Here is a 13,490-nt window from a genome sequence, read left to right on the forward strand (position 1 = left end):
GGACTACAGGCATGCGCCACCATGCCCGGCTAATTTTTTCTATATATTTTTAGTTGTCCAGCTAATTTCTTTCTATTTTTTTTTTTTTAGTAGAGACGGGGTCTCGCTCTTGCTCAGGCTGGTGGATGTATAAATTTATGTGGAGAGAATTTACATTTTTACCATATTAAAGCTTCCCATCCAGGAACGTGACATATCTCTCTATTTATTTCAGTCTTTTTTATGTCCTTCAGTGGAATTTTATAGATCATATAAGATTTGCCTGTTTCCTGTTAGTTTATCTCAGGTATTTTATAGTTTCTGTCAGACTATCATGAATGTGTTCTTATTCCATTACATTTTCTAATTAGTTCTTGCTGATTAAAAAAATAGTATTGATCTTTTATGTTGATTCTTGATTAACTAAAATTATTTCTAATTTTAATAGCTTGTTACTTCTCTAAGATTTTCTAAACATACAAATAGCTGTTAATAATAGCAGTTTGATGTCTTCCTTTCTATATTTATACCTTTAAATTTTTTTCTGGTCTTACTGTATAGTAAGATCTCCAGGACAGTAAACAGCAGTGATAACAGGTATCCTTGCCTTGCTCCTATTTTTAATGGGTATCAATTATTGTAATCTTACTAAAACAGAAATGCCCCCATAGCATCCTAAGCAGGTGATCCTCCAGCCTCCACTCGAATGCTCAGAGTGATTGCTTACCATTAATACCTTACAAAGCTGCTTGCCCCATTTTTACCCAGCTCTGTTAGAGAGAGCTTCCTCCTTTACTGATTCATTTATTCATCCATTTATTCATTTTTTCTAACTCAGAGCCAGTGTTGCCCTGCTGTGTCCCCTTCTAGACATGTTCCCCTTCTGGTGGAGTCCTACCTTTGGAAAGAAACATCCCATCCCACCCCACCCCATCCCACTCTCCAATTTTGGGAGAGAATGGTTTTCTTAGAGAAATCCAAGAAAATAGCAGCATTAGGGTAAAGGCATGGTAAAGAAATTCACTCATTCATTCATTCAGCACATTACTGAGCATAAAGAGATAAAAGAGACACAGTCCCTGCCCTCAAAGGGCTCAGTCTAGTTGAGGGTAAGGTACTGTGGTCTGGGAGCACCCGTGAGAGAGCAGCTGGCTCTGCCTAGAGCAGTTGGGGAAGACTCCACATTTCAGCTGGATCTTGAAGGATGAGTAGTTATCATGGAAAGAAGGGATGAGAGAAGGGCTTCTAAGCAGCAAAAAAAGAACACACTGAAACAGAACCTGAGGCGCAAGGGGCAGCGAAGTTGGAGTGGCGGCAAGTTATGCACTGATGTCTGGGCAATGGGGTGGAGCCTGCTGGAGGTCCAGCGTCATGTGTCCCTTCCTCCAGCGGTAATAGCCCTGCTATGCATGAGTGGCTACCTGATCTGGAGAAACTGGAAGCGGAAGAACACCAAGAGCATGAATTTTGACAACCCAGTATACAGGAAAACAACAGAAGAAGAAGATGAAGATGAGCTCCATATAGGGAGGACTGCTCAGATTGGCCATGTCTATCCTGCAGTAAGTTTTTCTGGCTGGGAGAATTGCTACCTTCCTGTCCTTCCCTCCTGTCATTCTTCCCTCCCTCTCTTCCTTCCTTCTTTCCTTCCTGCCTGCCTTCCCTCCTTCCTTTCTTCACTACCTCCCTTCCTTCCTTCCTTCCTCATTTATCAAGAACCTACCATGTACCAGGCACTGTTGTAGCCCCTGGGGAACACAGAAATGCTGGGCAGGTGGTTGGGGTAAAGGCTATCAGGACCACCCTGTGCCTAGAGGCTCTTCCTGGTAGTAAACAAGCCAAATGTCTTTCTTTCTGCCGAGTTAGTTTTCAGAACCTTTGGCCAGGAAGGGTAACTGCAGCCATTTAATTCAAATGTATTCACTTCAACACTGTATGCCAGTTATGTGCCAAGCACCACATTAGATACCAAGTGTTCAAAAGTAAGTAAAGAATGTACTTGCTCCCAAGGAGCTGGTGGGGGAGTTAGAGACACTAATGTAACGGTTGTATAACTGTGTGCTGAGTGGTGTGGTGGACGCTCAGGAGTCCCCTCTTCTGGGAAGCTTTCCCTGGCTTTGTTCTTCCACGGTCCCCTGGACCTCTCTCCATCACAGCCCTTGTCACACTATAGTCCACTTCTCTTTTATTTAGTGGCCTCCCCACTAGACTGTGAAATCCTTGAGGGCAGAATCGTCTGATTAATCTGTTTTCCTGGTACCTAGCACAGCATAGCTCACTCCCAACAAACATTTGTTGAACAACTGCTATGGACACATCTACGAGGGAGCTATTAGTTCTGGGGGGGTCAGGCAAGGAGTGCCTCACAGAGAAGGTAACATGTGAACTGTGCCCTTGCAAGGATTAATAACAGTGTTCTAGGCAGAGGAGGAGGGAAATGGCATTCCAGACAGATGCATGTACAGAGGCCTAGAGGCACAACAGAACATGGCTTGTTGGGGAGCAAGGACCATGAAGTGGCTGCAGCAGGTGTCATTGTTGTACAGCAGAGTCAGGGGGCTGAGTGTGACCTCAGAGGTCATCCAGTCCATTCCCCTGTCAGGCAATCAGCAGCTTTGATCGCCCACTGTGGGCAGAGCCCTGTCTTGGGGAGACCAGAGAACTGGAAGACCCAGCCCCTGCCCTCAAGGAGCTTTTTGTCTTGCCGGGGGAACCAAGGTCACAGCTGCACCAACTCCCGAAGAACCCTCTTTCCGAGCTGCCTGTCGTCAAGTGCAAGGTAGGGCAGTGCCACTCTAAGTCTGAGGGGCTGGTGAGCGAGGGCGTGAACCCAGGCAGGTGCAGCCAATCCTAGAAGGCTTTCTGGTTCTGGAAGGCTGCGAGTTGTAAGCTGGGTGTTGGGGCAGAGACGTGGGTTAGTCACAGACCAAGGAAATGGCATGTGAAAGAAAGTGCTGGTGTTTGGGGCAGGGAAGACAGAACTGCTGCTCGAGTGAATTGTTCATGAAGGGGAGACTTGGGAAATGAAGTTGAGCAAGTGAGGGGGGTTAGCAGACGGCCTTGAGGATCCTTAACCTCGGCCAGTTTAAGGACATAGTTCCTTAACTAATTTTTTAAGATCAGGGGGCCATAGTGGAAGAAGCATTGAACTTGGAGTAAGAAGATGACTTCCAGTTCCACCATTCCATAGCCTTGTGATCTTAGTCACTTCTCTGCTCACTTTCATTTTAAAATGAGAATAATAACCCCCATGCTGTCTGCTTCCTAAGCTAATAAATTCCAAGTGAGATAGCACATGTGAGAGCACTTTGTGAATTACAAAGCACTCTGCACATGTAAACTGGCATTATTTCCAGAGAAGGAAATGACTCAGGGGGAGTTACTCCTGTTGAGTCTAAGGACCAAGTAATAAGCACCTGCCAGTTACAGAGAAATAGAGTAATAGAATGAGGAAATCAACCTTTAGTGAGCACCTATTATGTACTGGACACGTTTCTGAGTGTTTTACATACATTTTCTCATTTAATCTTCATAATAACCTTATCAAGGTGATATTATTAGCCCATTTTGCAGATGAGGAAACTGAGGCTCATAGAAATTGCCTAAGGTCATAGCCAGGAAGTGGCAGAACTAGAATTGAAACTCTAATCTATATGTACACAAAAGCCATGCCCCTTCCATTATATCATGGGGTAAGTAGGCTTGCAGCTCTGGGAATCAGTATTCTCAACAACCTGTTCTCTCCTCTGTCCGTTTCTCAGGTAACTCTACCATCACTGCTGAGGCCTATCTTTGGTCCAGAGATCTGTCCTGGGGAGAGTGGGAAGGTGGTTGGACTAGAGTAATGTAGTCTCAAATATCTATGCTAGTGGACCATGGCCAGGGCAATCATAAAAAATCACAAATAACCCAAAGATGACTTGAAAGGCAGTGGAGTTACTTTTTATCCTATGTAGAATGTCCAAAGATGGAAGATAAAATCTGGTTCTATCTTATGCTGGTTAGGTTGATGTAGAATACTCTGGACTCTATGTGGTATTAGGTATTTTATTAAACACTCTACATGCTTTAGCTCATTTGATTTCCCAGCAACCCTATGAGGTAGGTCCAATTATTATTCCCATTTGACAGATGATGAAACTAAGGCTCAGAGGAGTGAAGTGGCTAGCACAAATTCACATAGCTATAAGAAAGATACTGAAACTAGGGTCCGTCCAAAGGACAGTGTCCAGGAAATGAAAGAGTGGCAAACAAGATTATATCAGGACCAGTCGGGGAAAGTTAGATGTGTATCCTGGAGAAGAAAATACTTAGAATGAAAGGAAGGGAATTCAAACACCATCTTTAAATTTCAAGGGTTGTCCTATACAGAACTCTCTGAGTCTAAGAGATAGAATCAGGGGACATCAGAAGATAGAAGGAAACAAATCTCACATTAATACAGGAAAGAATTTAAGTCTACTGTCCACAAGGGAATAGACTAGCTCAGGGATTGGTGGGCTCACCATCTAATGGCCAGTGTTTATGGCAGAGGGGAGGCTAGCATCTAATGACTGGGAAGTAGGGGTGAGGGAGAGAAGGATTGAATGTAATTGACCTGCATTGCCCTCCAGTTCTGTTTAATCAGTTGGGAAAGGCACAGCATATTATTAATACCTTCCTAATTGTGATTAGCATGCTAAAGACAAGTAGCTAATAGACTGGGATCTGACATTTGCCAAAGCTAACCCACTGAAGTTGACCAAACCTAAAATCCTGTAAGGGAGGATTGAGACGGTTCAGATCTCTGCAGCTCTCCTTTACCAAGAGAGAACAGAATGATGAAAAAGCTACAGCTCTGTATTCACACAGACCTGGGATCAAACTTTAGTTCAGCCACTTGCTATGTGATCCAGAACAAACAGTACTTAAGCTCATTGAGTTTCAGTTTTCTCATCTGTGAAATAAATATGATAAATCGTGTCTCTTGGGATAGTTTGAAGATTATGTGAGCTAATACCTATAAAGTAATAGTATGTCTGGTACTTTGTTGATATTCAATAAACAGTAGTTTTTACGGATCTAATGATGATTTCTTTGGTCTGTCTCCCCAGCGAGTGGCATTAAGCCTTGAAGATGATGGACTACCCTGAGGATGGGACCACCCGCTTCGTGCCTCATGGAATTCAGTCCCACGCACTACACTCTCTGGATGGTGAATGACTGGATGAATGGGTTTTTATATATGGGTCTGTGTGAGTGTGTGTGTGTGTAAATTTTTATTTTAATTTATGTTGCAGAAAGGTAACCACAAAGTTATGATGAACTGCAAACATCCAAAGGATGTGAGAGTTTTTATATGTATAATGTTTTATACACTTTTTAACTGGTTGCACTACCCATGAGGAATTCATGGAACGGCTACTGCTGAGTGACTAACATGATGTACATAACCAAATGGGGGCCGATGGTACAGTACCTTACTCATCATGTAGAAACTATATTTACAGAGGATGTTTGATTTGGGGGGGCTGTTTTTAGGTTTAGGGGTTTTGTTTTTTGTAAATAAGATGATTATGCTTTGTGGCTATCCATCAACATAAGTGAAAAAAGAAAAACCACTTCAACTCCCTCCACCATTTAGATTATTTATTAACATATTTCAAAAATAAGATTAGTTCTATAAGTAATTTAGAGAAGTGAGAGTATTTATTTTTTGTATGATTGGCCCACCATGCAGACTGTGTGTGTGTACATGACTGTGTGTTTCTATGTGTATGTGTGTGACAGAGAAAAATCTATAGAGAAGAGGCACACCTATGGCTATTGTTCAAATACGTAAAGATAAATTTATTTTAAAGCAGTCCACAAGAGGGGTATCCATAGTTTTCAGAGACGACTTACGAAATTAGACTCAGAAAACATACCGTGGTTTGTGCAAACATGTAGAGGAAGAGGCAGATCTTTCCACCTCTGGTTGTTCCTGAGACTCCAATAGGTCAGGAAAAGCCATGGCTGCTGTGACTTCCACCTGGGCTTTCTTGGCTGTGGCTAAGGTTAGTGTACAGACATTACACAGTGCCAGAGTTCTCAGAAGCTCGAGACAGAACAGGCCTAAACCTCAGCTACTCTTTGTCTTAAAGTTCAGCTCTTCGAGTAACTTCTTCGATTTCTTTCAGGACATTTGGGTTAAATTCAGGAAGTTTCCTCTGAAATACCTAGAAGGGTGCCATCCTTACTTACAGAGCTAAGTGGAGATGTTTCCAGAATGGCCCAAATTTACTATAGAGACTGGCCCAGGCACTGAACCTCTGAGACATGCTGTGGATGAGGCTAAGGATGGTGGAGTAGATTTTATTACATCTCTTATTTTTCCCTTCCCCTTACTCTCTACCATTTCCTTTAGGTCAGGAAAACATTTTAAAGTAATAAATAGGTTTCTTACCATCATACATTCATGTAGATGAAACTAATTTTTCGCTTAAATCAGAAAAACTAGCCAAACCTGAAGTCATATTTGAGGGGGGAAATGGCATACGCACTATAGTAATATTGGATATATATGTTCGCACAGGAATTTGGTTTACTACTTTGTAAATAAAAGGAAAAACTCTGGGTATATGTATAGATTTTTTTATTATGGACACCTTCTTTGCTTTTCCTGGGCTTTGGGGAGATGGGGAAAATGTGGGGGTCTACCATTGGAAGCATAATCCTACAGTCCCAGAAGGAATTTAATCCCCAATGGCTTTCTTATCCAAAGTGTGGCATATTCTTAACTCTTGCTGCTTTGCTATTTCACTCCCACTAGGCAACCAGGGACAGGTATGACACGAAAGTGTTTGGCTTAAGTAGGAGCAGAAGACATGTATCTAACTTTAACATACCTGGAACTTGACACAAAAATGCTCCCCACCCTCATTCTCCAAATGCCCCAACTCAATGAAGCTTGTATGTCTCACCAGCTTGATACTCTTTCAATTTCTGGGCATACGATCTGGAGTTCTAACATCCTGTTCCCAGGACCTTTATGTCACTCATGGTCTCCTAACCTCTAAGAAAAAAACTGTGTTCAGAGCTTGGGCACTGTGTTTTGCATAAGCCAACAATTTTCTCACGATATGCATGTGTCGATAGTCCTGACACATTCATTGTGAGGGTAAACGCTGTTGACCTAGAATGACCAATACTAAACAGAATTTTAAGAACAGGCAGCCAACTCCTGTGGAGCTTAATCATTTACTACTATTCTTTCAAGAATGGAAAGTAAAATTATTTTTGACTGAAGAAAAATGTTGACAGTGAAAAACATTGAAATTTACACAACACAAGTGACTTTTTCTGTAACCTTTCTCCGAAGAAATTGAATTTCCCAGGGAATTAAATGATAACAGTGGCTAATGCATATTTTCTAAACTTTCAGTCAGATCCTGACCTTCACAGAGAAAAACAATGAATGGGGTCTGGACATATAGCCTGAGATCTCAAAATGATGATGAAATCCACAGCTTTCTCAGAAATATCCATGTGTCCTGAATATACTTCAACTGCAGTTTGAAAGAGGCAGCTATGGGAGCAACCTACAAGAAACAAATTGTGAAACACGTGTTGGATGGCACAAAATAAAATGAAATCTGAGGAGTCAGATCCACCTTCCCCTTATTCTTGGAGGCTTTTGAGCCTTGTTTTGAGCTATATTTCTGTTGCCTTTTACCCCCTACACATATGTATCTAAGCCCATAACAAGTCATAGAGTCATTGGACTATAGAGCCGGAAGGAAGCTTAGAGATAATGCCAAGAGGGCAGAAAATGTATCAGACAATATTTTCTTTATTTAAAAGAAGCCAGTCCCAGTCCTGTCCCTCCCTTACCTTCTCTAGGAGACTACTTGGAGCTGCCTGGACATTGTATTCAACTTACTACCTATCCTATGGCCTATCTTTCCAGTGGCATTATAAAGGCACTGGCTGAAGTGGCCTTCCAGAAACAGGGAAAACTGAAACTTTATTTACTCTAGATAGCATGATTATTTATAAAACAGATTGAAGTAACCTGTAACCTCAATGGCAAAAAGAGAATGAGATCAGATTGAAATTTATGGCAATAAGTACTATTGATCCTTGCAGTTTTCTCTATGTGATTGTAGTATATTCATTCACTAAACCCATTCACTGGGTGCCAGGCATTGCAGATGTAAAGGTCAATCACTTTTTCTGTCTTTATAGAGCTCACAGTAGCAGTAGAGGAAGATATAAGTGGAAATAAAAAGGAATAGATTCTATTCAGAGTATAGTTAGGGCACAAAGGAGAAGAGGGGTCATTCTATTTGAGGAGATGAGGAATAGGGTCATCACAGGAGAAGTGACCTTAAGCTAAGTCTTAAAAATTAAGAAGGGAGTCCAAGCTGCTTCAGGCAGAAGAAACACTGAGCTAAGACACAGAAGCATGAAACAGCATAGGGATTTAAGGACCTGCGCATAGTCCATGGTAGCAGGAACAAAAGGCTCGATGGGCATATAGCAAGAAATGAGGCTAGATGGGAAGACAGGTTCAATGTAAGCACTTTATAAAATACTTACATTTAATTTCCGATTCAATTAAGCAAGCATTTCTTGGTCACTTACTGCATACAAGGCACTAAGCGTATCATGGAAAATTGATCAGGATGTGTGTGCCAGCACTTTGCAGACATGACATTCAGCCTCAAGCTTTGCAGTGACCAAAGGGAAATGTTGACTGCGTCAAAGATTTTTGATATGGTCAATGAAAACTCATATAAAGGCAGTGGGATTTTCACAGAAACATTCCGTGTTGTCAATAGCCTCTTAGATTTTCTCAACTGTGAGAAAGAAAACTGGAAATCTGGAAGACGTGGAGTCTGGAGCGGGGATCCAAATCACCGTCCAGGCAGGTGCTGGTGGGAATGGGGAGGGCACAGGAATGCGAGCCTCTCCACCCGTACTCCAGCCGTGCACTCGTCACCTCACAGAATATAAATGAGTTAGCATTAAAAGTTTCAGAGTAAATGATTTCCTTTTCCATAAATGCATGAAGATAGAGTATCAGAGCCTTCTCACTGTATTTTTAGGGTATTGGGTGTTTCAGAATAGGGAGAATTTAGAAGATGGAGGAGTTATGGCTTCAAATTTTTAGTTAGTATAAAAAATCAGGAAGCTCTGTTCATTCAGGCTATGCACCATGTGCACAGTCAAGAATCAGCAGAAACCCTCTGCATTTACAAACACTTTGTGCTATAAAAAGTAACTTTTAAAAAGCCACCTATATAAATATATATTTAAAGACAAGGTTTTGATACTTTTTTATAAAAACTACAAGAGAAAACAAATACCTGTACAAACCGTGTACTTTTAAAGTAGCACTTTGTTCTATACAAACTGTTGTTAATTTGGGGGTAAAGTACTGGTTTGCAAACTCCATCACATTGTACCCAAATGGATTTTCCTTGTTTGTCTTCACCCCACCCGCCCCCAGATTACTGTATTTGATGTAACAGTCAGGCATGTTAGAATGTTGTGTCACACTAACTGGTTCTACTCTTCTTGTCTTGTCATTCGAGTTCCGTTAGCTTCTGTACTCGGTGCCTTTGCAGTCTGGTTTCTCTTCCAGAGGCAAAGGGGCTGAAGGTGATGTGTTGCATCTCACTAGCTGTACTGACATCATATTGGTAAACTGAAAACCAAATGTGGACATTTGTAAAATCAGTGCACTGTTTCTAGAGAGAGATTAAATTCATATTTTAAAATCATTAAGTATTGTTTCATTGTGATGCTTTAATGAGGGAGAGAGTGAATTATCACTAATTGAGTCCCTAATGTGTGCCAGATATTCTACATAAATTATCTTAAGCTTTGTCAACAATCCTATGAGAGAAATACTATCTATATTATCCATTCCCGTTTTATAGATGAGGAAATGGGTGAAGTAACTGCCCAGAGTCACAGTTATTTTTAGTACTCCCAAAGAGCAATTGCACATGTATTAATAGCATTCTCTGCCTAAATTTTCCTTCTCTGCCTCTACCTGGCTAACTCCTGTTAATCCTTGAGTACTCCACTTGGGTAATGCCTCCTCCAGGAAGCCTTCCCTATTCTCTCAGTCTGGGTTAGGTAATTCACCTCTGGGCTTCCATAAAAATTTTTGCTTACTTGTATCCCAATACCTCTGCCCTGCCACTCACTCCCATGCCATTGGGGTTGCGATTACCAAGGTCATCCAGGACTTCCTTGGTTATAAAACTTGTAAACACTCTCAGACCTTATCTTCCTTGACCCAGAAACAGTATTTAATGCTGTTGGCCACTCCTTTCTTGGCATACTCTTATTTTGGATTCCCTGATATCATACTCCTGGTTTTTCTCCTACCTCTCTGGCCACATCTTAGTCTCATTTGCCCACCCCTTAAAATATGGTATTCCATCTCAAATCCATCTACTTTTCTATCACCATTGCCACTACCTGAGTACAGGTGATCATCATCTTGGATTAACACCATCTTAGATTATTTTAACAACTACTTATTCAAATATCATACTTCTAGTCTTTCCATTTTCCAATCCAACCTACAACACTGCAGCCAAAGTGATCTTTCTAAAGTGCAATAAGTGATGTCACCACCACCTCTTTCCACTTTCCTGTTTAAAGCCCTTCAACTGGCATTAAAACCCAATATTTTGGGGTTTGCCCAACTCTTTAAGGTGGCTTGTAAGGTCCTTTGTGATTTGGCTTCTGCCCCTTCTCCAACCTCATCACTCACTAATCTAGGGGTGGGGAACCTGCGGCCTTAAGGCCACATGTGGCCTTCTAGGTCCTTAAGTGCTGCCTTTCAACTGAATCCAAATTTTACAGAACAAATCCTTTTATTTTTATGAATACATTTTTGTTCATCTTTTATATTTTTATTTCATTTTTAAAATGAACGTATTTAAAATACCAAAGAATAGGCCAGGTGTGGTGGCTCACGCCTGTAATCTTAGCACTCTGGGAGGCCAAGACAGGAGGATTGCTTGAGCTCAGGATTTCAAGACCACCCTGAACAAGAGTGAGACCCATCCCTCATTCTTATAAAAATTATAGCCGGGTGTTGTGGTGTGCGCCTGTAGTCCCAGCTACTTGGGAGAATGAGACAGGAGGACCACTTGAGTCGAGGAGTTTGAGGCGCAGTAAGCTACAACGACGCTGCCACTGCACTCTACCCAGGGCGACAGTGAGACTCTGTCTCAAAAAAAAAAAAAGAATGCATTGTCAAAGTTGTAGGATGCTTAGAGCCTGATAACGTTTCAAAGTACAAACAACTGCCTCTTTCAAGGACAGCCATAACTGACTGGCAGCATGAATTAGCCTTCAACTTAACAGAACTTCATGCAATACTTCAAAAGGAAAATATAGGTGTTACCAGGAGACTGCCACAAGGCTTTTTTCCAAGAGTAAAATTATAAAAATTATAATGTAACCGGTGAATCTGGGCATCTGCAGATGTGCCAAATAACAAAAGTGCCAAGAAATTTAAAGGACTGATTCCAATCAGGCTGGAAAGTAAATCCAGGTTTTTGGGTATGAGACAACATGGTAGAGCGTGGTCTGTGTGCAGTGCCTGAACTCAGCATAATTCACGACACTAGGATGTGTCATGGTGGGAGCTACAATGGTGAGCAAGACATATCTTTATAGAGCTTGCAGAGGAGGCAACTAAGGAGCATACAAGCAATTACAATGTAGGGATAAGATTACCAATAGGGGAAGTGCAGAACACTGGAAGCACATGGGGTGGCTCCTAATCCAGTCTATGAGCCTAAGGGAAGTCTTCTTGAAGGAAATGTTCCAGAGAGAGGGTCCAGAACTGTGGTTAGAATATAGATTAGTGCAGGGGTGGGGAACTTGCTCATGTTGGAAGTCCACATTAATTTAGCTGTAATCAAATAAGGCTGCATTCAACAAATTTCAATTAGATATACTTTAAAATGTACATTATTTTGTAAGAATCTAACTACTATGTACTTAATAATTTCAAAAAATGAAACCTATTTGTTAATTTTAAAGTTAACTGACCTCTTAATGACTTTGTTGTATCTGCTTTCTGTTGGAAAGCATTTGAATATTTGGTTGCAGCATGGAGGTCTGCAATTTCAGTTCATCCTCTAGATGGGTATCTTGATTTGGGTTAGGTAGGCGAATGTAGATTCACAGCAATAAGTGGTTGAAAAGCAAGAAAGCATTTTTCAGGCATGTTGTCATGGGTATTCTACTGCATTTTTCCATATTTCAATTGGATCTTTATTAGCATCAAACAATGACTTTAAAATGTCATCTACTGAGAACGTAATCAATTCCATCTGTAATTCTTTAGGTGCCTTGGTGATATCAGCTAGGTGAGGCTGAAATGCTAATTTGAGTGTGATGTCATAATTCTCAAAGTCAGTGAATCTTTCATTGTATTCTCCAATTAATAGGTCTATAACAACTGGGTATTCTTCAAATGATTTGCATATATCTTCCTGCTTATCAGTGACCTTTGCTAACTGGGGAAAATACTCATCCGAAATTTCCTTTTGAAGAATTGTTTTCAAAAAAAGATAGCTTTTTTTCAAAATACTTGGATTTTTTGCCACATATCATATATAGACTTAGTTTTACCTTGCAAAGAAATATTCAAGTCATTTTGATTTGACATGGTATCACACAGAAATGCTACATTCCTATAGAAATCTTTCAATAATTTACATCGCTGATTCTGTTCTGCATAAAATTTAACTATCTGTTTTTGCAGAGATAAAATGTTGGCTAACACCTGTCCTTGCAATAACCAACGCACATTTAGAATGGTATGACAAAGCCACACTGAATACCTCATCCTTCAACTACAAAACAGGATGCCGTATTGCATTTGCTCAAATATAGTTAACAATACTTATAACATGTTGCAAAGTGTCACTTAAAATAGTAGCTTTAGCACAGAGATTTGCTGATGCAAGATACAAAGAAAAGAAATGAGAGCATCTGGATATGTTAATCCTTTTTTTAAAATCTGTGCAATAAACTCGTCATGTTTCTTGTCATGGAAGGTGCACCATCTGTATAATACACTCACTAAATTTACCAAGTTCAGTCCAACTTCACAACATTTATCTCCCAAGTTGTTGAATATTTCTATTCCCTGTGTTCTGTTCATAAGGGCGCCCAAAGCGAGTAACTCTTCATAGCAAAGAAAATCTTCTGTTATGACCTGAATGAAGTACAAAATCTGCACCAAGTCAGTAGTATCAGTTGTTCTTTGTAATGATTGAAAGAACAAGCACATGGAATGGGGCTCAGCCCGGGAGCTGACATTTATTAGGTGCTTAATACCTTTCTTCCTTTTTTTGGTACAATTCCTTGTTACTACCCATATCCAGTGTTTTGTCATAAAAATGCCTTACGATTTTACCGCAGTTTACAGTTTGCAAAGTATTTTTCCAAGACATTGTTTCTTATCAACAGCTCTGCCAGGTGTACCTTATTATGTTCATTTTAACGAT

At 40.7% G+C, this 13,490-nt stretch overlaps 1 protein-coding gene and 1 long non-coding RNA gene across 6 annotated transcripts in view; one reads left to right on the top strand and one right to left on the bottom strand.

Moving 5' to 3' along the window:
- Positions 1 to 9,713, top strand: part of LRP8 (low density lipoprotein receptor-related protein 8, apolipoprotein e receptor) — an 80,715-nt gene extending 71,002 nt beyond the window's left edge. For 2 of the 5 annotated variants that reach the window (XM_012639351.1, XM_012639354.1), the window contains 3 exons: positions 1,369 to 1,541; positions 2,582 to 2,758; positions 5,073 to 9,713. In XM_012639351.1, coding sequence (XP_012494805.1) covers positions 1,369 to 1,541; positions 2,582 to 2,758; positions 5,073 to 5,111 — 389 coding nt within the window. In that variant the 3' untranslated portion in view covers positions 5,112 to 9,713. The remainder of the gene's footprint in view (positions 1 to 1,368; positions 1,542 to 2,581; positions 2,759 to 5,072) is intronic. The other 3 variants (XM_012639352.1, XM_012639355.1, XM_012639353.1) reach the window with 2 other exon arrangements.
- Positions 9,306 to 10,256, bottom strand: LOC105806276. Its single transcript, XR_001137251.1, has 2 exons — positions 10,151 to 10,256; positions 9,306 to 9,649 (listed from the first exon to the last, which is right to left on the bottom strand). It is a non-coding gene; the product is annotated as an uncharacterized LOC105806276 (long non-coding RNA).
- Between the last annotated feature and the right edge of the window lie 3,234 nt (positions 10,257 to 13,490).

This window comes from Propithecus coquereli, unplaced genomic scaffold (genome assembly GCF_000956105.1).
Source record: "Propithecus coquereli isolate 6110/MARCELLA unplaced genomic scaffold, Pcoq_1.0 Scaffold14, whole genome shotgun sequence".
Taxonomy (NCBI): Eukaryota; Metazoa; Chordata; class Mammalia; order Primates; family Indriidae; genus Propithecus; species Propithecus coquereli.